This window comes from Panulirus ornatus, chromosome 2 (genome assembly GCF_036320965.1).
Source record: "Panulirus ornatus isolate Po-2019 chromosome 2, ASM3632096v1, whole genome shotgun sequence".
NCBI lineage: Eukaryota > Metazoa > Arthropoda > Malacostraca > Decapoda > Palinuridae > Panulirus > Panulirus ornatus.
This window is the reverse complement of record NC_092225.1, coordinates 69,751,373-69,779,097: the sequence shown is the minus strand read 5'-3', so window position 1 is coordinate 69,779,097 and position 27,725 is coordinate 69,751,373. Positions and strand designations below refer to the sequence as shown.

General features: G+C 41.9%; 1 protein-coding gene across 10 annotated transcripts in view; it reads left to right on the top strand.

Moving 5' to 3' along the window:
* The window catches only part of LOC139757015 (uncharacterized), a 294,829-nt gene that overhangs the window by 181,391 nt on the left and 85,713 nt on the right, over nt 1-27,725 (top strand). For 7 of the 10 annotated variants that reach the window (XM_071677054.1, XM_071677015.1, XM_071677034.1 and 4 more), the window contains 3 exons: nt 314-1,286; nt 22,126-23,343; nt 23,962-23,994. In XM_071677054.1, the coding sequence (XP_071533155.1) occupies nt 314-1,286; nt 22,126-23,343; nt 23,962-23,994 (2,224 nt within the window). The remainder of the gene's footprint in view (nt 1-313; nt 1,287-22,125; nt 23,344-23,961; nt 23,995-27,725) is intronic. The other 3 variants (XM_071677006.1, XM_071676996.1, XM_071677062.1) reach the window with 2 other exon arrangements.

Sequence of the window (27,725 nt, the reverse complement as noted above, 5' to 3'; positions counted from 1 at the left end):
ATATATATATATATATATATATATATATATATATATATATATATATATATATATGTGGCCTGTTGCATGTTTATCTTTTAAGTAAATATATATATATATATATTTTTTTTTACGATAGAATTTATACATATAAATATATCTATTTTTTTTTTATTTTTTGATTAAGTACTGGAGTTATGTATTCTCTCCTACGCACAACTGTGTTAACCGCTTCTCTGACAGACCTTCAAAAAATCTACCTGTACATGCTTGATAAAGCTCTGCATGACATACAACTTTTTTTTTTTTGGCTAAAACCTGGCTCGCGTTGCAGGGTATGTTCGTGCCTCAGGCTGATGTGCGCGCGGGCCAGCAGGGAACCCTCTCTCAGCAGGAGGCGCTGCAGCAGGGCCAGCTGGGTGGTGACCGTGAGTATGCCAAAGAATCCTCTAACCTGCGCCCCCACAGCTCTTTCCTTCCTTTAAGCTCTACCCAACCTTCCTCGCAGACACCACGACCCTCACCCGTAAAGGATCCTCACTCCATACTTTCACAAAAGCCAACAGATACCCACACAGATTCTCCCCAGTCACGCTCCACAACAGAACCTCATTCCCAACTCCCCACTACTAAGGGCCGCTCGACAAGCCTCCACTCACCATCATCCCAGGAGTGTGTCCCATCGTCAAAGGAGGTAACTACCATTAACCATACTACTACTACTACTACTACTACTACTCGTCCCGTTCTCCTCAACGATTTTGAGACTCTAAGTCCCACGAAGGTCACTGCCAAGACTCCTCCCGAAGGGGAAGTAGACTCGAGAACGAGACTAAAGAAAGAAGAGTCGCCCACCTCACCTGAAAATGATAAGGTTAAGAGTAAGAGCGAAGGTGACAGCAAAGGATCTGAGGAGAAAGACTCGTACGAAGTAACGGATGAAGATGTAAAACGTTACTTAGCCTTTCTGAATAAGCCAGGAGATCCTCCGCCAGAAGTAGCTACGCAAGACCTTGCCGAAGAACGCGCGAGGGGAGAAGAGACGCCAGCTAAGAGTGAGGAGGGCTCAGTGCAGAAACAAGAACGTGGTGATGATGAGAATGTGGTGGAGGAGGAGGAGGAGGAGGAGGAGGAGGAGGAGGAAGAAGGGGAGGAGGACAGCGAGGAAGATCCGGATTCTCCTGGACTGTTGACAGCCATGACATTCTACGATCACTCTCCAGGGGAAGTGTACACCATTCATGAGGACGAAGAGGAGGCTAGTTCCCCAACTGCCTCCGACGGCGTCTCAAGACCTCGACGGAAAGGTAGGGTGTTCTAGGATCACGCCAACTTACTGTTCACAGCTTACCTGACTCACCACGAGCTCTCGGGGTGGTGGGTGGTGGGTGGGGGGCCGCAATGTACACACGCGTCTGATATATCTTTTAGATCTTCCTCACTGACGGGTACATGTATGTTATGCACTCGTAAACCACTGCATATGATTCTCACACAAGATATCGTTGCATTTCTAATCCTTTTGTCTTTTCGCACTAGACTATAGAGTGGTTCAAACCTCACGTTCACTGGCTCAGTTCACAGTGCAAAAGTTCACACACGCATTATATCTCTCTCTGTTGGACGTGCGTTGCAGTTTAGCATCTTTTATCTAACCTGCACAAGGAATTCTTCTGTTTAGTATTGCTGTTGGCTCTGGGAGTCGAAACTCGGCCTCACCCTTACTGCCAATTTAAAGTTCATTGTGATGTGTAGGGTAAAAAAAAAAAATAGTCTCCCATTTCACGGGACATGAGTGACCTTAACCTTGGCCACAGCGAATCACATGTCATTGGCCCAAACTGGATTTACATTATCTTCTCCGTGAATGGAATTGATGATGGCTGCATTAAAAGAAATTAAAGAAACTACTTTTTGAGACTTCGTATTGGCTTAACAAGAAAAAAACAATTGTCACAATTTCCTCCGTAAAATAATGGTTAGATATTTGATTGCTCCGTTTTCTTAAAACCTGATACTCATGTCTTCAGAAAAGACAAAAGAGCTTGTTCGAACAGTCTGGTGGCGTCCGTCTTCGTCGCTCACAAACTCTCGGAACTAAACGTAAATAACTGAAGAGGATGAACATGAACTGTTCTTGAAATATGATATCATCAATGAAAATCATTCGCGTGAGAATATACAACTGGGGAAAAAATTCCAATGAGTACAATATTGAATTAATGTCTCATGCTGAAGTACTTTACAGTAAGATGTTATGCACCTACAATGTTCACAATGCAATGTACGACAAAGAGCTATGCACAAACACTTGTATAGTTCGCTTCTGAGCTTAATAATCCCCCCATTAAGAAACAATTTATATCTATGTTTCGTAGAAATAATTTGTTTCGAGCCATAATCTATAAAAAAAAAAGAATCAAAGGCACACAAAAAAGCAAACGGTGTAGTTAGCAAGAGGCATGTATATCACTGTTCTTGTGAAAGACGTTTCATTCCAGTGGAACACCAGACGCCCATCACCTGGCTTTCATACACCACCTCACGCTTCATGCCTAAGCGCTGAGAAATTTTTGCCTATATAGCACTCTAGTAGTTTATCAGCGTCACTGTAGGAAAAAAAACACATAAAAGTTACGAGTTATGGATATTCTGATGGATGATTCAAAACTAGAATTTTTGTGCAGCGGATGTATTGTGTGACTTTACGGTTCAGTCTGAGTTGGGTCTGCCTGGAGGTGTGAGTGGAGAACTGTTGATAACAAGCACTTGCAGAGGTTGTGGTATGGATGGAATATTGCATATGGGACACGGAAAGGCGTACTAGACCTCGCAATGAAGATTCGGGAGTTGTTTTTCTCACTGATATTGAGACAATAATGTACTAACATCTTGACTTAATATGAACAAGACAGAAGTAACAAGGTCCTAAGAGATTTTCTCAATGAAATCTTATTCTTTATGTAGTAGAACTAATTCGTTTTAAGTTGAATATTATATCTACGTTGCTCTGTTCAGAGAAGGGGAGTCAAAGAAGGGATGAGACTTTGCGTTCAAATTTTGTGAAAGGTGGATTAGTTCCCCCTGAAGCCAGTAATAGAGGGTAATGAACCCAGGCTATTCATTAGATCACACAATGGGGGATCTGAAGCTGACTTACATTATGAAGGAAACTACAAATCCTTTTTGTTTAAGGTGATTCATCACTACCTGGTCACCCTAAATTCTTTGATTTTGGGATAGTGTGATCGAACGAAAATGCTTATTTCTTTTTTCTTCTTTTATCAAAGTATAGTGGCTTCAGAAAGTTAAGGGTTTAAGTATACAAGTTCTTTATTAGATATCCCCTTACATGACAATATATGGCCTTAGAAATTCTACCTTGACGGTTTCCCCTGTAGATTTCCCATTTGCGTGGGATTGCAGACAACAAAGGTGAGAGTTATAATATAACATTCCCCCCCCAAAAAAAAATGTCTCATAACGTGGAGATTGCAGACAACAAAGACGACAGATATAAGTGCCCCCTCCTTAAATGTCTCATGCAGTCAGAACAATTAGAGGTCAAAGCCAAGTCGAAAAGTGATTGCACTGACGATTCGTGTTAAGATATTCCACAGTATGATACATCTTGAATGAGGTAATTGGTAATCATCAGGAATTGGTTCAATTTTATTCATTTATGGAAGTGGAACTGCTTAACCCTATACCTCAGTGTACGTATTATGAGAATTGAGATATCGTAGTGGTAGAGGGAAAGGATAGAGCCGCTGTAGACCCACAGGGGAATCCATAGAAAAGATAAACAAGAAGGAAGAATAAGCCTTTATTCGAGGGCTGCCCTATCTTACTGAGAGAGCGCTGAATAGCCTTAGAAGCTCCAGTCCTTCGTTTATAAGCCTAAATTCTATAATCCAATCCGATCCAGTCCAGTTAATTGAAGGATCAAGAAGTATTGGGGAGGCCTATGAAGAAGGATCAAGTAATATTCATAAGTTCGACACTGACAAAAAAAAGAATATGCACAAGAATGTACACGAATGAGATGACTGATCCTTAAATTCGAATTTGTCTCTCATATGAGTCAAGGATATTACCAAGAGAGGACCACGCGGGTACGCAGCCTAGCGTTCATTTTAGACTATTAGGGAATAGAAAAATTGGGTTACGTTACATTAGGTTACAATTTCCCGTCGAACACCCAACTGTGGGAGACAAGACTTGAAGTATGTAGAGAAGTGGATGATTTTTTTCGGCAGTGGATAAAGTGATCGTGTGTTGCAGTTCCTTGATGGAGGACCGTGGGTGGCTATGTATGTGTTGCTTGGTTATCTGATTGGATTTATATTGTCGAGAATTCCTGCTGGGAGAGTGTGACTTGAGTGTTCATGGCGGTATTAGGGCTTAATTAAAATCAGACCCGTGATATCTAATAATTGTCAAAGGTTGAGTGCTTGCCCTGGTGGATAGTGGTCATACCAGCGGTTGTGGCTATAATAACAGTTGTGGATGTACTAACAATTGTGTTTATACCAACGGTTGTGCCTATGATTATGGCTATACCCAGTGTTTCTGGCTATACCACCAGTTCTGGCTATCCAGTTAGTTGACTCGATCTTACAACGAAATGGTTTTTGGTCCCGGAACTCCTCCTCGACCAGCGGTCTTGCTCAAGATGCGTAGTGACACGTCTTAAGCCGAGAGATTTTCAGGCTCGTGCAACACTTGACATCTTCACATGTTTCCTGATTGCAGAGGTTCAGCTAATACCACAGTCACCCTTGAGTCGCAGGGGAGAATGTGAAGATCATTTTGTTCCTGGCGAGACATCATCCAGATCTGTTAAAAGCCGTTGATAAGCTTTATCTTGCAGTGTTTAATTGCCTATCAGAGACCCAAGTGACGAGAGAAGTTAATGATAAAGTCTTAAGTCTTGAATAGGATTTCGTTCTGGAGATTAATGCTGTTTGTTGGGTTTTGTGGCCAGCGACCGCATCAGAGGAAGGTTATTAGGCCTGCCACCCTATTTAATATGCGATTGAAATCATCCCTAAATACCTATTCTAATAGAAAATATATATAAAAACTAGAAAAATAGAAAGTTTATGTGATATAATAAAGATAAAAGATAATTAGAATAAAGAATAGAAAGAGAACCTGTGAGGTATTGAGCCAACGTAGTGGTTTCATGTTTGCTATAGATGCCGGTATCGTACTTTATTGACCATCTGTGACATGAATTTTAGAGGAGCAGATTCTAATGAAAACTCTCTTGAGGACAAGGTCCTTGCCACAAGTCTGGGGTTAAATTAGGTTTCTGATTATCTTCTGTTCATCTGAACTGAGCCAAGGAAATGAAAAGCAACTTCTTTATGGTTTTAAAGCGGGAAAGAGATGATACGAAACCAGTTACATGAGCAATGCAGTGGAAGTCGGAGGCTTGAGCAGTAAGTTCTAGAATAAACTTACGAGACACTTGAAAAATAAATAGATCAATAAAGAATTATTCTTGTACAGATAAACATCAGAAATTTTCACATATTTGGGAAATTTCAAAAATAGAATTGGGAAAAAATAGGTTTTCAAAAGCACAAATTCTTGAATTTGATAGGAGTGATAAAAAATAGATAGGATTCAAATAGAAACAATTTCAAGTGTATCCTAAAGTTTGTTCTGTACTCAGAAGCAGATAAAAGAAAAAAAAAGGTCGAATTTTTTCTTAAAATTATTTCGCATATATATATATATACATATATACCTTTGAGTTCCCCCCCTCCCCCCCCTCTGTGCCGTCCCACTTGCTATAAACTCTCCCTAACGCTGTCACTTACTGTCAAACTGTCCATTTCATACCATGCATGATGGCTTCTCCGTTCATCCTCCCTCTCTACGCTCCGCTAGCAAGATGGAGCCGATCTGCTTCTGAGATGTTATCAAATCTATCTCGGTCGATTTTTTTTTTTCAATTTTTCTTTCTAAATATCTATATTTTTCTTTTTTTTTTTCTTTTTTTTATAAATGTGAGTCGTCAAGTTACCTGGTATCCCATGACTGGTGCTGTGTTGTGTCGCCAGCCGTTTCCCCACTCCCTCATACAATTAGGTTCATGGTATGGGACGTTATTATTAGGTTCATGGTATGGGACGTTATTATTAGGTTCATGGTATGGGGCGTTATTATTAGGTTCATGGTATGGGACGTTATTATTAGGTTCATGGTATGGGACGTTATTATTAGGTTCATGGTATGGGACGTTATCATTAGGTTCATGGTATGGGACGTTATCATTAAGTTTTGATATGCCTCTCTACCTGATGGTGTGCTGGCCGTTTATTGAACGTTTTAGGCATTCCTCAGCCGTGCTGCCAGAGAGAGTGGGGACGGGCGTTGATAATGCCTCTCATTGCCACCTCCGGTTATACCACCGCCGCCTTGCTAGTGCTATTTTACCAGTTCATGTGAGGTAGTGGTGTTTGAGGCGTCTCAGCCGGACTGTCACTCTCGTCCAGGTTCGACTGTGTGGCTAGTGTCACTATACCTCGGGCAGCCATCCCAGGGGCACAACATTAACACATCAGCCAATAAGCTTAAGGTGTTTCTGCGTGGCTGTAGTTAGTGGCTAAGCGGACATTAGCCCAGCTTGTGCTGTGGGGGGGTTGACCACAGCCGCCACCAGCGATCTAAGGTCCGTTGTCCAGGGCTATGACTGGACTCCCTCTGGGGCAGTGACTAGCGCCTCAACTCCCCCCAGGTCCTGCTACAGAGCAGTTACTGTCGCCTCAACCATCACAGGTGCTTCCCTAGGACAGTGACTGGTGCCTCATCCATCCCAAGTCCTGCTCTGTGGTAGTTAGTATCTCGTGCCTCAGTCACCACCCCAGGTCCTGCTCTGGGCCCCGGTGCTAATGCCTCATCCACTATAGAACAGAATCTATAAACCATAAACGAAATGATGTCGGGTAAAACACACACACACACACACACACACACACACACACACACACACACACAAAACCTCGGTGATGTGGTGGTTAACGTTACTGACCATGAGTCAGCAAGTCCTCCCCCTCCTCACCAGATTGGGTACGCATAGATCAGTGTAGCTTTCGAGGTGATGAAGAGCGTATGTATCAGGTGTCTGCTCTGAAGAATGTGTGCCATAAATACTCAGAGGAACAGAAGGATTTGTACGTGGCGTTAATTAATCTGGAGGAAGCATGTGGCAGGGTTGTTAAAGATGCTCTGTGGAAGGTTTGTATGGCGTAGGAGGAAAAAATCTAGAAGAGTTTTAATCAGGAGATGAAAGCATGTGTGCGAGTCGAGAGTGAGGAGGGCGAGTACCTCAGGGTGAGGGTGGGTCCGTGGCAGTAGGAGTGTGTGACGTTACCGTGGATGGTTGACATGTCAGGGAGGTGAAGGCAAGAGTCTTGGAGAGAGGAGCAGATGTAAAGTCTGATGGGGGTGGGGAAGCTTGAGAGATGAGGCAGTTATTGTTTGCTGATGACACGACGCTGGTATGGCAGATTCGAGTGAGAAACTGCAAAACCTGGGGTCTGAGATTGAGAGAGTGAGTGAAAGAAGAAATTTGAGAAATCAGTGTACATAAAAGCAAGGTTATTAGGTTTTGCAGTGGAAAGAGACGGGTTTGAATGAAGAGAATCCGGAGTAAGGGGAACGGTTTAGATAACTCCGAGTGGACATGGGAACCAATAGAACTACGGCAGCTGAAGTGAGCCATAGGGTGGGTGAGGGGGCTAAGGTTCTGGATGCAGTGAGGAGTATGGACAGGTCATGTTTGAAGGAACGGTGTGGTTCCAAAGATGGTACATGAAGCTGAGGTATTAGTCTTAGATGAATAAAGTACGTAAATAGGGCGTAAGTGTTGGAGATTATATATTTTGAGGACAATGTGCAGTGTGAGGAATGTTGACTGAATAAGGAACAGGGTAAAAGATAGATGAATAGATAAATTGATAGATAGCTATATATATATATATATATATATATATATATATATATATATATATATATATATATATATATATATATATATATATAGAGAGAGAGAGAGAGAGAGAGAGAGAGAGAGAGAGAGAGAGGTGGTAGTAAGAGCAGTATATACGAGATAGAGTCGAAGAGGGAGTATTGAAATGGTTCGGACATATGGTAAAGGTTGAGTGAGATGATGACTGAAAGGGTATACATTTCGGAAATGGAGGGAACCAAGGAAAAGTGAAAAAACAAGGATGACATCAACGGATGAAGTGGAAAAACCCTCGGGTGTTCGGGCCTGAACGTGCAGGAGGGTGTGAGGCGTGCACGGGATGGAGCTAAGTGGAGCGATGTGGTATGATGGAGGCTACATGCTGACACTAGGGTGAACCATAACATGAGGCGGACAACGGAAACGACAGCATTAATTGCGGGGCCTGATGGTTGGTTAGGGGGATCTGGTTTCAAGGCATTATACATGACAGCTGGAGAGTGGATGTGAGCGAGTGATGCCATTACTTCGTCTGTTCCTGACGCTACCTCGCTGAGGAAAACAGCATGAAAGTTAATAAAGTGAGAATGATATATATGTTCGCCATTTCCCGCGTTGGCGGGGTAGTGTCAGGAATGGTAGAATGAATGGTCTCATTCACTTGCATACCCTCTCCAGCTGTCGTGTACAATACACCGACACCAGATCCTCCTTATTCACCACCACCAGGCTCCAGAATCCTTTCTGTGGTTTCCCCTGTCCGCCTCGTATGTCCTGATTCAGCCCACTGACAGAACATAGCCCCCTGTATACCACATCGCTCGACTTCGCTCTATCCCTTTCCCTCAGGTCGTCTGGAATTCCTGCCCCACCTACGTCTCCTTCTCCTTTCCGTCATATTCTGGTACTGGTAATTTTCACCGCCGTTCTGGTCCACGAAAAATGCCCGTCCCAGTTGTTGGTCATTTCTCCCGAGCGTTAGTGGGCAGCTTCTAGAGCTTTTCACATTTGTTTTCTCAATACGTTTTGCATTACCTGAGCATCTTGCCTCCTTGGTAGGTGTCCATACTTGTCCACGTGGACATTAAACGCATTCGATGGCCTACGATGACCTGAATCACGTACGTTTTCACCGATTCTCTCAACGATTCCTGGATAAGTTTCCTCATAGTATATGGCAGGACATCCAGGGCAAGGTTTACCGTATACTACACACTCCTCGTTGACACTTGTAACGCATTGTGCTTTTGAGTGTATCACTTATCTTGACCCCTTACGGGGAGGCAATGTCTACTCTGGTCTTATGTAAGCTCTCTCCATATCGGAAGGCCGTCCTTGTTTCCTACTGCGTCGCTTTAGATCACTTCCTCCAAGCCTTTGTGCTATGTTATGGCCGTTGTTCTTGAGTTTGATAGATAAGAATAACACAACGTCTTGAACGCTTTGATAATACGTTTGTTTACTTTCTGCAGGGACTCGTCACTGCATGTTCCACTGACCCTCAGAAGGAGTCCTTGGACTACTGAAGCCTTCGATCTATCCTTTATCAGCCGAAAGATAATGAACAATCTTTCGACCCATAACGAAAGAACGAACGGTGGAGTAGTCGTTAGCTTCTGTTTGAGAGGAATTTGAATATACAGTGACGAGTTCTTAAAGGAAGAGGACAGAAGGATCGGTGAAGTCTTCAAGAACTTGTGTTACCCTGAGGGTTTATGAATTAAACTCAAGAAAAAGGGTCATAAGTGAGAGGAGCAGTGAAAACATTGAAAGCAACACAGAGGAATCAGGTGTTCGATAATGGACTCGAGTATGAATGGATGGCTACAAAAGACATTGCCTCATCGTCAGGGGTGAAGAAGATACGTGATATATCTAAAGCAAAAAAGTGGTAGAAGTATCAATGAGGATGGTGTGGTATTGTGTGTGCCTTGTAATGTTTTGGCCATATACTATGGGGAAACTGGTCGAGCTATGGCCAAAAGAATCGGTAAATATAAAGTTTATATATGTCACTGCAGGACATCAAATGTGCATGTTGTACGTCTGAACAAGTGATGGACAACTCCCATGGAGGAGAAGGTGCAGATGTAATGCATTAAGTACTGAGTCAACAATTGTGAAGAATGATAGATGAAGCCCAAATACTTTTAGGTAAGGTGACCATCAACTGGGAAGGCTTCGTACACTGGGCCAGACAGGCGACGAAAATAACGGTAACAGAACAATGGAGACAGAGCAGGAAATTTGTGGGATCCAAGCGACTCAGGAGGAACATCATGCGGTGGCCAGCGAGGAGGAGGAGGAGGAGGAGTGAGCCTGCGGGGAATATAGTCAAGTGTCTTTGTATTTTCCTCATCCTCTCCGGAGAAGGCTCCTCTGCAACCCGAAACGTTACATGAATAAAACACAAGAGGTCTCGCCTGTGTTGCTTACTCACCGTCCCGACCCACATACTTGTAACGCATTATTCACACATACACACACACACACACACACACACACATCATCCCTGCCCCAGGAGTCCCTCTATGCTAATGAGGCTCTTGCAGCGCTCGGGAAGGTGGCCACGTCCACCGGTCGGGACCAGTGTTGTGACATAGGTGGCGTCATCATCAGTGGACAGAAAGTAGATTCCTGGAGGATCCTCCCACTCCGGTGGAGTCCATCATTTTCCTGCTCTTTATTTGGAGCTACAGAAGCCCAGTGAAACGGGTGAATAAGCATGACAATGCTGAGTGGCGACCTGAGGCTAAAAGCTGGTGGATGAAGCATCGCTGAGGTGATGGCTGCTGAGGCCGCACTGGATGTGGCGCTGAGAAACAAGATGAGGCAGAGGGAAGGAGGGGTGAGGCAGTGGATGAGGCAGTACGGAAGGAATAGGTGAGGCATCACCGTAGCTTCTGGGTGTCAGCAGGACGGCAGTGGGCGGTGAAGCAGGACTTAAGCTGTGACTTAGTGGATAACGTGGAACTGGAACGGTGGATTAGGTGGCAGCACTTGGGTAGTGGGTGCAGCATGGCAGTGGGTAAGTGTCCCGAGATGCTGTGTGGGAATTACTAGGATAGTTTCTGAGGGCGATGGATGAGTTCTTATGGAAGTACTAGGCCAAGGCGGCACTGTTGAACTGCTGAGGCAGTGGGTTAAGGAGTGGACGACGCAGGCACTGTGGCGGGGATTGGAGCGTCCATATCGCAGCCAGTGAAGCATCACTGCTGGCGGGTAAGGCAGTGCCGAGACGGTAGCCTGGGAAGCATAACGGTGATAACTGAGGCAATAAATGCTGCAGCGGGTGGGAGGGATGAAGCAGCATTGCTGCCATGAGTTGAAGCAGCAGCAGCAGCATCGTTGTGTTGTGTGAAGCATTACTGAGGTATTGAGATAGGCAGCTGTATGGATGTGGATGAGATGGTCTTACACCATCGGGGGAGAGAGGGAGTAGCGAGAAGATGGGTACGGCAGTGCTACATTGGGGCACCACATGTGAGGTGAGTGAGGCAGGACTGGGGTGGAAGATGAGGCAGCACCGATGGTGGTGGATCTGAGTGAGGGATGTGGCAGCACCAAGATGCTGAGGGATGTGGCAGCACCAAGATGCTAAGGGATGTGGCTGCACCAAGATGCTGAGGACGACAGACCTGAGGGAGTTGTGGTATTAGGCAGGACGCAGGAAGAAAGCGGTGCAGCTCTTGAGGACTTGGGTGAGATGGCGTGTAATGTGCTGTAGGTGGTGGGTCAGATGGTGAGTCCGAGAACTGTAGTAGCCCTGAGGGTGAGGTACGTAGCTCTGAGGTGGTGAGGAGGGAGGGGGAAGACAGCGTTGGACATGATGTGTGGCGCACCGCCGCCGGTGAGCGAGGTGATGGAGGTGGGTGAGGCACAGCCGAGGAGGAGGTGGAGGTTGAGGTAGTAATCATGAGGGTAGGCGAGGAGGCAGGTGTGAGGTTGAGGATAAGGCCACACTACTACACAGGGACAGACGATCTGGGGAAGCGACGGTGATTGAGAGGGAAGGAGGGAGGGAGGGAGAGGCGGTGGGGAGTGTTGAGGGGGTCGAGGCAAGTGGGGATGAGGCTATTAGGGTTGTAGCCGACCGACGATCCTGGGGAGGAGGAGATGGGGTGTTGAGATCGAGTTCGGATGACAACGACGCTTTTCTTGCAGAAGGCCGTCGTGGCTGAGGCGTCCAACACACACAGACACACACGGGGGTTCCACCAGTCATGGGGTTACTGGGTGCCAAAACGAGGAGGAAGGTAGTAAGCGTGTTCACGGTCCAACAACCACAACCCCCGGTAGTTAATGTACTGGGCCGCCCACTCCGCCACACGTGAAAAAACAGGTCAAATTTTTTCCCATTCTTTATCTTTTTTTTCATTATTATCATTAATTATTTTTTTTTTTTTTACATATCACGTTTTCAAATGTTGTTCTTGTATGAAGCAAGCATGGATGTGGCATGCGAGAGAGAGAGCGAGTCCAGTATAAGGCGGAAGGCTTGCACCTGTACAGAAGGTAGGTGCGTTCATACTCATCCCATACCTACACAAACACAAGGCGAGAATCATTTTCAATATATATATATATATATATATATATATATATATATATATATATATATATATATACATATATGTATATATATTTTTTTTCAAATATATATATATATATATATATATATATATATATATATATATATATATATATGTATATATATATATATATATATGTATATATATATATATATATATATATATATATATATATATATATATATATATATATATATTTATTTATTATATATATATGTGTGTATTGATTTTTTTTTCGTTTTGATGATTCAAAATTTTTTTCAAAACTTTATTATAGGGTATATTGAGGGATTTTATAGCATGCTCACCAGAGACCATTACTATTATTATTTTTTTACACCCACCCACCCATACACACATACACACAGCTTATGTGCGCAAACATGGCACCTGCTCAGCGTAGAGTTAATCCATTACTAGATATATATATATATATTTTTTTTTCTCCCTCCCTTCTCCTCCTCTCCTCCCCTCCCCCCTACATTCCATGTTCGATAGTGTAGAGGATGTAACTTGAGACAAAATAGTTCACTTTTCAAGTCAAAGAGTTCGTCTTGAGGAACTCCAGTCATATGCTTATCACCTTCCAAATCTGAGGCACTTTTGTTATTGTCCGTCTTTTCCATATTTTCATTTTTTTTTTGGATCCCACCGCCCTCGTAAACCCTGAATGTTTCTTCAGTGTCTCTTTTCCCTTGATATCTTCCCTCCTCTCCTGCTTGTTATTCTACTCACTCACCATTATTGCTCTACTGATATAGTGATATATATATAAATTTTTTCTACATATTTATATAGATATATACATAAATATTTTTATGTATATATAGATAGATATATATACATATAAGTAGTTGCATATTTGCAGAGTTAGTTTCTGGCATTTTGAGATGTTTTTTTTTTCATGTATTATCATTACAGTTGTTTAACTTTTTAGTAATTTCATCATCAGGGAATTTTCAGAACCAGAAACAAACTCTTTCTTTTTTCATTAGATTTTTTTCAGTAGTATGTGGTGCAGAAAAGTATATTTCACCTGTTTCAAGTACTAATTATCAATTAAATGATTGTTCGGGTAATGGATGCTGTAAGATAATTTATATTTCTAGAGACTCGTCGAATATTGATTAGAAATTTAGACATAGAATTTTGCTTTTAAGGCTGAAGCTTATTGATTGTAACACTTTTGCCACCCAACACGTATATGTCTTAGATTTAGAAAACAGGTGAATGACTCTCCTCCTTTATTACCGCAGGTGGTTTAGTGTTATCCGTGCCACTGGTGCATGAGCCTCATATGTTCCTAGATAAGTCCACACTGTACTTTGTTAATCGTCACACTGACAACAGTGTAATCAAAGCACAGCTTATATGTAGACTTCATATATCTATGTACCTCAGTGATGTCAGGATGAAATCAATATACTGTAGCAATTGTCACTTTATACCATCTGGATGTAGAATATATATATATATATATATATATATATATATATATATATATATATATATATATATATATATAGTATTAGTCTATAGATAATACAGCTATTTTCTTTCAAGACTCAGTGGTATACGTAGATTATGGTTAGTCTACAATCCAGACCCCCTCACTGCCTAGACGTAGCTTTATATCCTCGGAGATTTCAGAATCACACAGGTTCTGGGGCCATGAGTGACGTTGTGGACTTGTGTCACACCCACCCACATACACATATCAGTTTTGTGCACCACTACGGTCTGTAGGGAGGGAGAGAGTCTGTGTGAGGAGCGGGGTCAGCGGCTCGCCACACCGCGCCACATCGAACTCCGTAGTGTGTCGCTCTCACGTCCGCTCTGTGGCGGGGTTCGCCACATGACACCAACTGGATTTTTGTCCCTTTTTTCTCAAGTCTTTCGAAGACCGAAGAGCAGCCTAGACGAAGGTGTTCCCCTGCTGACATATTGTGGTCATTGGTGGTCAGTGACACACGCGGGTCAGAAATGTAATTGATGTCTTCCGTATACACATGGTAGTCAGGCGTGCCCCACAGCCTGGTCTGGGGTACCACAGAGCCTAGTCAAGGAGGTACCTTCCAATATGGTCTGGTTGCTGATGAATAACTCATGTCATATACATTTCGGTAGTCTTGTGTTACCCTGCAACACAGCTAGGTTAGTGGTGCCAAGCAACACAGCCTGGCTAGTGGTGCCAAGCAACACTGCAAAGTCAGTGGTGCCAAGCAACGTATCCTGGTCAGTGGGGCCAAGCAACGCAGCCTGGTCAGTGATGCCAAGCAACGTATCCTGGTCAGTGGGGCCAAGCAACGCAGCCTGGTCAGTGGTTCCTGGTCAACAGTACCCGTCCTAGTCATTATCCCATGCGACAGGCTGGTCAGTCGTTACCCCATAGCACATGGTCAAAGGTTACCCCCCTCCCCCATGACACGGGATAGTCATTTGTGGTGCCAAAACCCTAAACTTACGTCCGTGGTGATCCTCACACAGAGTGGACAGTAGTGGAGGAGGAGCGACACTGGGCATAACACGGTATGAAACTAAATTTGAGGCGAAATTTAAACTGTAGGTTCAGAGCAACACCGCCTAATGCGATAACGGATTCTGCATTTCAGATGTGTGAGTGTTAAGAGAACTGAAGGATACTATTCTATATAAGAAGTTTAGCATAGTTTGTTACATTTAGTAGATACTGTATGAAACGTAGTGATTATATTTTTTTTTTTTGCTTCATAATGATAGATAAACTGAGACAATCGTCCTCACGAATGTCAGAGTCCAAGAAAAAAATTGACCAAAATTTATGACATTTAGTCTTCTAGTGTTTCCATTTTCTTTGGCCTGTCTTCGTTTTCTAGTTGACGTGCAGAAAATTTCGAGTGTAGCTCCATTATCTGCAAGCAAACACAAGAGGCCACTTGCGGCTTCGCCTTACCTCCAAGATAAGTAATAATGACGTAAGATTCTATCGCACTGGATTATTTTGTACATAAAAAGGGAATGTGCGATTCACCTCTCCTCATGCCGTGTGTAGGCAAGATACGTATGACGTGTATGAATGTATGTGTGAGACACCAGTGATCTCCTGTGTTGTTCTTAAGTCTCATGCTGGACTTGACACGCTTCTTTCCTCGCGTCACAAATTCACAAGTTCCATTATTTCAGGTCCTGTTGGCAGCATGGTGGAAGACGTAACTGGGCACTTAGATGTAAATTTTTTTTCTATCTTTAGAACGAGTGACGTTTTATTTGTTGTGGATAATAGCCTTACGTCATCAGCAGAATAACCCCAAGTGACCACTTTTATTTTTGCCAAAGATTTTAATTTCTTATATTAAGCATATATATATATATATATATATATATATATATATATATATATATATATATATATATATATATATATATATTAGATTCACCATTTTTCGCGTTAGCGAGGTATCATTAAGAACAGAGGACTTGGCATTAGAGGGAAAATCCTCACTTGCCCCTCCTCCCTTCTCTGCACCTTCTTTTGGAAGTAAAAATCGGAGAGGAGGATTTCCAGCCCCCCGCTCCCTCACCTTTTAGTCTCCTTTCTCGACACGCAGGGAATACGTGGGACGTATTCTTTCTTCCCTGTCCCCAAGGATATATATATATGAAGGGGTCACAGTGGTGCGCATGATCTTATATATCCATAAAACCCACGAAGAAAATAAAACAAGATAAGTTCCCAAGTGCACTTTCGTGTAATAATCAAGTCGTCTGGGGAGATACAAGACAGTCTCTTGATATACAAGGAAGAGACGTAGCCAAGACGCCCTTGGCAAACAAGCGTTATTAGGTGGTGGTGTTCGGGGTCTGGCATTATGGCTGTCATAAGATTTTTATTATGTGGGCAGGAAAGGGAACTGTTTAAAAGTTTTGCGTATTACAGTACCATTTTGTATAGACCATCACTAATATTCATGTTACAATTCGTTGTGTATCTATTAATAGAAGATTCAATGATATATATCTCGTGGTAAAGAAGCTACGGTTAATATCCGAATTAGCCTTACTCTAGTCACTATGATGATCATGATTTTAATATGATTAAGCAAGGCATTTGATTCTTGTTTTATTCTTATACTTTATTTATGTTGCTTAAGCCTAGCATAAAAATCCTTACCTGTCTGCCCAACGTGAAACACATTGCAGTTTTTATGAGGTATTTTGTAAACACAGCCCGCAGAACTTTCTAGTTAATTCTTGATTAAGATATTCTTTATGGTATTGTTATTGCTGAAGGCTACATTAACACTAAAGGATTTAGGCAACCTGGGAAGTAATGTAAAATTATTACTGAAATAGAAAAACTAAAAGCTTCCAGGTATCAAGGGGAAGTTTGGTTTTAACTCTAAGATTTCTCTGCCAACTTAAGGAAATTATCCATGGAAGATGTAGGATACTTGAACTTGGAACCAACAGAGTCTGTCTTCTCAGACTAATCATCAATAAGTTCCGGACTGCATATACGTATTGCCCTAAGGAACATCGACTGCAATAATGATAGTTTAACTCTGTCATGTTGAGCTGAATAATAATGAACATAAGAACAGACATTGATGGATTTTCTGTTTATGCTAAACTCAAACATGTTTCTATTCCTATGGATCATGCAATCTAGAAATGGTATCGTACAATCACTTTCCACTTCCACAGTAGATTTGATAGAAGGTACTAAATTGTTAAGTAAAGGGAGAAATGCTTGTAAATTTTCGTTTGCTGGCTAAACACAGAAAATCATCTACATACCTAAACCAAATGGCCTTGGTGAGTAAGATTTACCTTAATAATTTTTTGTCAAACGATTCCATGCATAGATTACCTAATACAGGTGAAAGAGGGTAACCCATTACCATAAATTTCTGAGCGCAATATTTTCCATTGAACTGAAATACGCAATTTCATCAATTCAATAAACACAGAACTTGAAAGTTAAATCAATATCATCCAACACATCAACCAAATATTCTAATATGTCATCTACTGGAACTTTCTGTACGAGGAAGAAACATCAAAACTTACCAGTTTGAAATGAAAAATCAACTTGGATATCATTAAGCTTGTTAACTAAATCTTCATTGTTCATGATATTAGAATATATTACGCACTAGTGGGCTTGATAAAGAAACTGACCATTTTGATAATGTATGTGATGGAGCCCAATGAATTCACTATGGTTGTTGCTGGAAATCTTGGCTGATGTGTTTTGATAAGTCCACATGTATATGGCAATGAAGGAGACGACGAAGAAAACCTTTGAATGAGAGAATCGTTACCTTTCAACAACAACTTCCGTCGTTTATCAAAGTGAGAATTAACTGCTTCTATGGGGATGTCTACTGAGTTTAAAGTATATTGTATCATCACGTAAAAGATAAAAATTTTTGATGAATAATTAACTTTGCCCATAATCACAACTGTGTTGTCCGTAATGGCTTTAGTTATATGTAGTTCATTGTCTTTCCTCAAATTGTTAATAGCAATGATGAATCTTTTTGGACATTTTTGAAGCAGCTGGTTTTGACAAACTGGCATACACTACACCTTTACAAATGTTCACTTCATCATTAGATGATTTATTGTACATTTTCAAATCTCAAAATGATCTTGTAATAACAACACAGTTAACTTCTTTGTTAGAGCAATTTATTTTTTTTTTTATCAAATTTACTGTGGAAATGGAAAATGATTGTTCGTTTCCATTTTTAGGTTGCATGATCCATAAGGATGGAAACATGTCTGAGTTTAGCATGTACAGAAAACCCACCAATGTTTGTCTTATGTTCATTATTATTCAGCTCAACATGACAGAGTTAAACTATCATCATTCCACTCGAAGTTCTTTAGGGCATTACGTATATGCAGTCAGAACTCATTGATGATGAGTTTGAGAAGATATACTCTGTTAGTTCCAAGTGAAGGTTTTCTAGATCTTTCATTGGTAAATCCCTTAGATTGCCCAAAGAAAGAATTTTGTATAGTTAAACCCAAACCTCCTCTTGATACCAAGAACCTTTTATTTCTCCTTTTTGGTGATAATTTTGCATTACTTTCCAAGTTGCTTAAATCCTTTAATGTAAATGTAGTAACCTTCAGCAATAACAATAATATAAAGAATATGTTAATCAAAAACTCACCAGAAAAGGTCTGCGGGGTGTGTTTACAGAATACCTTGCAAAAATTGTAATATGTTTTATAATATGCAGACTGGTAAGTATCTTTGTTAGACTCGAGCTACATGAATATAGTATAAGAACAGGACAATAATCAAATTCTTTGCTTGATCATGATAAAGATTATGATCATTTTATTGACTGGAGTAACAGTTATTCAGTTATTCATTGTAACTCCTTTACCACGAGAAATATCACTGAATCTTCTATTATTGAATTCACAAAGAATTGTGACATTGATATTAGTGATGGTTTATACAAACTGGATAGCTTTGTCGTAGGCAAAATTTGTAAACAGTTCCCTTTCCTGTCCACATAATAAACATTTTATGACAGACATTATGCCAGACCCGAACACCACCATCCGGTAAAACTTGTTCACCAATGGCGTCTCAGCTACGTCTCTTCCGTGCATATCGACTGACTGTTCTACGTCTTCTATCATTTATGTATCTCCCTTGAAGATGTGGTCATTACACTAAAGTGCTTTTGGGAACTTATTGTGTTATATATAGCTTTTGGCAAGGTGGATGATAGACAGGAGAGTGTTTTAGGGAGGAATAAATGAATTGTTGGTATCTCTTCGCATAGGTCTCATTTGCATACTCGATTATCTCTGTTCTTCCTTCACAAATATGGCATTACCTTTCTTCCTGTATTAACCACAAGCTTTCACACTGGACTACACCAAGAAATGATCAGGCATTCCACCTCCATCCCTTTGAGCACGTCCACATCCAACAGCATCTTTGTAATCCTGTCTGTTATCCTTACCCTCATTCATCCACGTATTCATATGTATACACCATTTTCTTGAACTATGTTTACCCGATGACGATCTTCCTCAGCGTATAACTCTTTCAAGTTTTCTCTCATTTTTGTCTACGATGGGAACCCCATGTTCATTAATCATACTCTCAGGAGCCACATTATCCAACACTCCATTCGGACCTTGTATCCAGGAATCGATCCATTGAATCAGAAATGTGAAAGCACGAGCTGAGCTTCTCCCACAATGCACTCCACCCACTCCACTCACACTTTCAGGTGCATAAGCATTAGCTATCACTCTCTTGCCATGACATACTTTTCCTCCACTCCACAGTAATTTTGAACTTGCTTCCTTACACCCTTAAACATAGTCCCACAGATCCTAATTCAACAGCAATGCCACCCCCGTTTTTTTTTTTTTTTTTTTTTTTTTTTTTTTTCCCTTCACATTACTGCACCATTCCGTTTTCCTTTTCCTCAACAAACTGGTTTCGCTCGAAGCTACATCGTCCAGGTTACTCTTATTAAACATGACAACAATCTCGCCTTTCTCTTTTCCTTCCGGTTACGACCTCGTACATCTAGATACCTGAACCTTCGAGGACAATGTCCTCGCTTTCTTCCTCTCTCTGTAAAAAAAGGGTAATGGATTTTCATCCTTCCACATACCGCCTTTGTTACTCGCCGTATACGAGACACAGGAGACACTGGATATTATCGTCAGGGATAGAGGAAATTTGTGAATTTGAACAGAGCACCGCGTGAGTTACGTGTTGTGAAGCGATATCCGAGAGATAGAGAGTTTACTCTTATGGATATCGAGGGAGACTGTATGAAGAACGAGACATGGCGAGAAAAAGACTAAAGACTAGCCATGAGGAAAAGGAATAGAAGTCACTTCGGAAGTAGTGTTTAAATGTTCGAGTGAAGTGTGTGGCATACAGAAGGTAGGAGGTGGTGTTGAGGGAAAAGTTAGTGAATGGTGGAACGAGGAAGGTAAACTGCTATTGAGAGAAAAGCTTGAGTATGGACGGAACCTAATAGGAAGTAGTGCGACTGACTGGGAGGATTACAAGACAAAGTAATTGACGGGAAGTAAAGAGAAAGATACTATCGATGGAAAAAGGACAAATTGTAGGCGAAAGGTTATTAAAGTTGGTCACTAATGATGGTTTCCTAGAATTATGAGGAAATATCGTTCAATATTTTGTTTAAGAATTGAAAGTCATCAAAACTTTTTTTTTTTTTCCGAAAGATTAACACCTCAGCCGCTGGTTTCTTTTATATTTCGTCAACCTGAGAGGAATGGATTGCTTTCTCTGAGTAACTGTGTTCACGAAGTGTTGATCACGTGCGTGGATGACAAAAAAAGGCACATCTAACTTTTCTGTGGAGGCAGTAGACATGATCCTAGTTTTTAAGAGCTATAGGTATCTCACAAAACTAAAACATCAACGTCAATGAACTTGTAATGAAGAGGAACCCATCTAGTGATTCTCTAGCGGCTCGTAATTAGGTAAATGTTATTAAACACGAAGCCATATGTATACATCAGCATTCTAATCTTAGCGTTCATAATGCATCCAACATTGATATCAACGCCCTGGTCTTTTTACCTAAGACATACGCCTCTCGATATTGAATTGGAGTTTGATGCAAGTTTTAGTTGTGACTTTATCACAAAATACATATGAGACAGTTTTTGTACACGACAGTTTAGACCGGAGATAGAATTATGACTTCGATATCAAGGCTGGTAAACAATTGATACGATGCTGTCTGGGAATATATTCAGTCGCTTTATTCGATTAACATACACTCGGAATGCATTGCTGTCGGTGATGTCCTTAATATACATTCGGGTAACTTGGAAAAAATTCTTAGGCTTGTTATTGATTCCTATTTCTTTTTTTTTTAATTCGTTAAGATATTACGTGTCGGAATCGCATCTCCTGAAACCCATTTGATGCGTCTCGTGTTGCTTATCCCCCTCGTCTTCTACACCCAGTCTTCCATGCACGTGTACGTAGAGCACATGAGTGAGTGAGACTGGAAGGTGGATGTGACCTTCATCCGGAGAGAGAGAGAGAGAGAGAGAGAGAGAGAGAGAGAGAGAGAGAGAGGAGAGAGAGAGAGAGAGAGAGAGAGAGAGAGAGAGAGAGAGAGAGAGAGAGAGAGAGAGAGAGAGAGAGAGAGAGAGAGACATTTTTAGGCAATTGTTCTTCCATGAGTGACCAGGGAAAATTTCTCTTTAAAGTTTCTTTCTGGCTAAAAGAAAAAAAAAAAGATTAAGGAACGACGAAGGGAAATACAAACTCCTTTCGGAAATGATTTCCATAAGCAAGAACGATGCACGTTTTCTTATCACCGGTGACACGAAAGGAAATACAGAGTATATGATGGAATAACCTCTCGCCTCAAATTTAGTCTCTACATACCATCTCCGGGAGTAATCAGTCATGATTAATCAGTGATGATAGGATGACTGAGTAATGAATAGATCATAGCCTGGAGGATTATCCTAGGAATAAATGTATGTTTAATCGTAATGCTCTTGCGGTACTAGATTGTCTTAGGTCTTGTGCTGATGGCTCTACAGGGGCAGCGATGGGACTGGGTCCAATCCCTGGAGCGCTGGACGCACGAAGAGGACAACTGCGGCCACAGGTATCCCTCGAGGGACACGTCCATGGCACGGGGATGATGAGGGGCCCTGCGGACGGCCAGGACACAAGGGGACCAACTACGATAGGAGCACCTACTACCTCCTCCATCCAGGGCATACCTGTCACTCTGGGTGGACGCGTCCCCGTCGGTGGGGTCAAGCTACCCGGTATGGGCGAGCTGCAGACCACGCAGCAGTCGCCCATGCAGCCTGGCATGCAGTCCACTGCCCAGACCTCGATACACAAAGGTCTCGGGCAGCCGGGACTCGGCCAGCAAGACGCGCACGCGCCTCACCCACAGACGATGCAACAGCAGGTCACGCAGCCCCAAACGGTTCAGCAACAACACCAACAGCATCAGGACGGATCGATCTCCTCCGTCAGCCCGGGTATGGGAGGGCTAACGGGGATGACTGGGACTCCGACGACCAACGCTCAAGACCCGATGGCCAGACTCCAAGGCCAAGTAACGTCCCAAGCGACAACCCTGGGCTCCCAGATGAGCGGTCAGATGAACACGTCGATCAATAACCAAATCAACACCCAAATGAACCAAATGCAGGACCAGATGATGCAGAACCCTCTGCAAAACAATATGCAGTCGCAAAATAACCAGTACATGGGCCAGCAGTTAGGGGTACAGCAAGAGACGAACATGCAGGGCGGGACTCTACAAGAAAACGAGATGCAGCAGGTGAATAACCTTCAGAACAAGATGCAGAGCAACGCGATGCAGGTCAATCAGATGGCTGGTCAGATGGGTATGGACATGCAAGGCCAGAACAGACTCGGGAGTCCACACATAACGAACATGGGGAATCACGTACAACCAGGCATGATAGCACAAACCTCGTCCAACCTCCCGACCTCCATAGCGTCGCGACTCTCCAACCAGATGGACCACGTCACCCAGATGAACCAGATGAACCAGATGCAGAGCGCCATGGGTGCCAAGGACGTGAAGGGCCTGACCAGCATCCTGCACAGTCCTCTCGGTCGGCAGCAGCAGCAGCAGCAACCGCAGCAACAGACGCAGGGGCTTCAGCAACAGCATAACCCACAGCAGCAGCAGCAGCAACACCATACGTCCACAGCTTCCTCCGCTCTCAGTGGTCTTACGAGCCTCTTTGGTCTTCAGAAAAGTCGTCCAGGTAAAATATTTTGTTTTTCGTTCTTTTGAGATATAAAAGATAATCCTTTATTAATCACTTGGTCAGAACTCACAGTATAGACGATAGTTTTAGATTTATAAAACGTAAATTTTCCTAAAAAACACCTTTAAAATGTTGTATTTAGATGACTATAGCACTGTAATCCATTTAAGAATTTGAACGTTACAATAATATTTCTATAAGTAGCAATTTGCTTTCGGTTAATCTATATCTATTGACACTGTTCCTTGTCGCTTATTCTTGTCTCTTCTTATTCATGGATGTTAAGCAAGTGGTATAATCATACTACAACATATAATAATGAACTAAGGTAAAGGGTTTTGCTTAAGTTAACTATTTTGATTTGTTGTTTGAGTGACACAACACTCCCCTGGCAAGAACCATCAACAACTTGAATAAGTGAAGAAGGTTGACCACTGGTACTTATATGTTACATTCCTGTAGCCTGACCAGCTACCTAGATTGAGATTTTTTTTGATGAATAATAATATTTTTTTGTGTATTAATGTAATTATCTGCATCAAAGAATATATTCTTGTATTTCTCTTTAGTAACAATATGTCCATTATTCCCCTTGCCCCACCTACTCCCGCCTAGCTGCAGGCCTCATAGGCGATCTGTTTAAAGGAAGTAAGGAATCAATCAAATATTGCGTTAGTAAGATTAGTTCATTAGAATGATCGTTTTTCTGCATTTGAGATATGCATTTACCACAAATTTAGTTTATGTTTAGAATGTTTGAGATTATTCATAGAGAGTTGATCTTTTTATATATACATATACATATACATACTGTATATTATTATTATTATTATTATATCAGATTTTCTTACTACATTGTAGAAACCTTGCTTCATGAATGAGTTGAGCGATTAAATAATTCACTTTACGAATGAAGTTTGGGAAAGATATTTTTTCCCCCCGCTCATGCCATTTCTAGTTATTCATTTAATTTTGTTTTTGATTTTTTTTTCTTTTTGCTTATGCCTTTGACTTCCTCCTGTGGTAACTTCAGTCTTGCACCCTGGTCGACCTGAGTTGCTCTGCCTGAGCTCACACGGAGCCCGCTACACTCTGCACATCCATATGATTTCATTCGTTCTCACTATTTTCCTTTTTATATTTTCTTTTCTCTCTTCTTTCATTTGTGACTTTCCTTGCCTCACACTGTAATCGTTATTCTTATCATGATGATGGATGCTGCTGCTTCAAGTCTCTATCTTTTTTTCTATATATATATATATATATATATATATATATATATATATATATATATATATATATATATATTTCTGTTCCGTTCGTTGTGCTGGCCAATTCCACTTTTTCTTGCACCTAACTCTGTGTCTGCACTCATTATGACCTCTTGTTGCTTTCATTATTGTTACTTACTTAGTTGACCTTACCTATTTGGTTCTCGTAGAGGTAACGGAATTTATTTATTTGTTTTTTTTTGTGCAAGTAACTCGCTTCTTTATATGTGGACATGTGCCTGCTGATGCATTGTCAATGGGACATCCCACCCACCCACCCCTCGCCCTCGAAACCCCTCCAACACTCCCTCGTTCTCTGCAGTGAGTCATAATGAACGAAGCTATGTAAAAAAAAAAAGACACAGAATGAATTATTAGTTATTTGATTTTCCAAAACGATTGCATCGTCACATTCTGAAATATATCTTTTGATTTTTTTTTAATTTCATTTTACAATTTTTTTTTTTTTACGAGGTACTGGTGCATATTGATATTCTTGCTCTCCATATTAAAGAAGCAACTGATTTTAGATTGCAAAATTTAGCTGATTTGAATCAGTGGAATGTCATGCTAGTTTCTTGCTAATGATGCTACTACTACTACTATATTCCAAGCATGAGCACTTGACGTGACGCAAGACCAGACGAGATAAACGAATAACAAAACTCCATCAGACATTTGACCACTGGGGTTCTGCACAGTGTTTGCATCGCCTTGTGCCTCACGGAACTGATTATGATAGACTTTCCAGTGGATGATATGCCATGTGAGGAAATTAATTACAACACCTTCATTTTTAGTTTTTATGTTCTTAATTTTTTTTTTTTTTAGGTAGACTAAAGTAGAAAGAGAGAGAAGAAAATAGGCATTATAGTTATTCTGCATTATAGATGATATTTAAAGAAATTAAATAACAATTGTTATAATTCTGGGTGGGTGTGGAATTCAGATATTGCTATAATTATTGCTATGGAAAGTTTTAATAACTATTACTGACTGTTTTTTTCTTATGAGTATTTCACTGTGTTTTTTTTGAGTATTTCACTGTGATTTTTTTTTTTTTTGAGTATTTCACTGTAAACGTATAACTGTCGTAGCCCACATCACCAGAAGAGAACCCTCACACCAGTGATATTCAGCTTGATGGAAGGCAGTGTTGGTTGTTTCTGATCCATAGATGATATTCTAGTTGGTGCAGCCCACTGTGAAATTCTCTGCAGTGCGGGTCATGTGGTGTTCCATCTGCAGGAGAACTTTGTCCTTGGACGCCATGATGATGTCCAGTTCTCCAGTTCATTGTGTATGTTTACAGTTGCGTTTACAGCTAAGGCATTTTGGGTAGACGAGCTCACCAGCCTCTTTAAATTTGTCGAGCTAGTGAATTTGGTGTTCCAGGAAGACTTGAGTGATGTTCCAGCTGGTCCAGGAGCCTTATGGGAATTTTTTTCCAGATGGTCCAGGAGACTGTGGTGTTCCAATTGGTCCAGGAAACTGTGGTGTTTTAGCTGGCCCAGGAGACTATGCTGACTATACTGTTCCAGCTGGTCCAGGGGATTATGTTGTTTCATACGGTCCATGAGACTATGGTGTTCCAGCTGGTCCAGGAGATTATGTTGTTTCATACGGTCCAGGAGACTATGGTGTTCCAGCTGGTACAAGAGACTGTGGTGTTCGAGCTGGTCAGGAGACCGTGGTGGGCCAGGAGACACTGGTGTTCCAAGTGGTACAGGCCACAGTGCTTTCAAGGTGACCCATCAGGATTCTGGTCTTCTAAACGGTCCAGCTTTTTTTTCATAAGTGGTCCACTTGACTGTGGTAACCAGATGATGATTCATACCACTGGTGTCTGTCTGTACCTGGCCATTTCCATCCTCGGATCGACCCGAGACGCACACTCTCGGTACAGTTGTCATTGTATTTTGCGAGCGTCAGACAGTAGGTGAAGGACTCGTGTATATATCATGTTAGTCTTTGGAATTCTGCTTTCTTGATGGGTGTGCTCCTGCTGCCTAGAAGTCTATTCATAAAGTTTTGGTATCACTTTGTCACCGATGTTGAATTAGATTCCAGGGGTCATGTACGTGGCAGTTCCCATACACCTTCTCATGACTGTCCAAACTTTACGAAATGCCTTCTCACCTACTGGCGCCTCTTTGAACGTGAGGACCTGTTTATAGTAGGAGAATCTCCTGTTGTATTAGAAGACTCTCTGTAGTTCTAGAGCCACCCTGTGAAGATCTTTGTGGACAATGAGGATTTTGCTTACATCAAGAGTCCTCCTCACATTATGGGAGTTGTCATACGCTGTGAGGTTAGCCCAACACCTCGAGAGTTGCTTATACAACGAGGGTCGGTCTACGCTACAGAAGGTCCCGAGAGATTATGAGAGTCTTTTGTTTACCGTGAAAGTTGTCTTGGAAAATGAGGAGACCTCGGCACTGCGTGGGGTTCCCCTGAACATTTTTACCCTGTGGGAGGTCGCCCTTTGCTGTGAGGTCTTCATACACCTCGTCAGGATCCTGCTACCTTGAAAGGGTCGTTCTGTAAAGCTTGTCCTCCTCAGTCACTCTGAAGTTCTCCCTTAACTACTCACGATACACAGCGTATCCTTCGTCAGTGAGACACAACCCTCACTCTGCATCTCCATGCGCCGCTGTAAATCCCCCCCATGTTTGTGAGGGGCCGCCTTGCTCCGGAGAGGACTCATCTCTGAAGATAGTCTGTTGCAGTGGAAGTAATCCTCAGCCACGACCCACATTGTTTAACACACCATGCACTGCTATGACCATCGTGTGAGTTGTCTCGTGTCCTTGAGGGAGAGCTTGCGTTGTTAGTGATCCTACGCTGTCCTTCCACGCAGTGGATGACCCCTTCCCACTGATCGAACCATGATACAGTCTGTGAGATCTTTCCCGGTTGTGGAGGAGGCCATGGGTTATGTGAGGCCATCCTGTGTTGATGAAGTCACGCCAGGCTTACCAATACGTCATGTACTGTTCGGATCATCTCGCACTATGTGAGAGCCTTCCTTCATTGTGCGAGACACTACGTGTTATGCAAGACGCCTTGCACCGTGCCTCGCTGAATAAAGATCTCCCCACCTTTCCT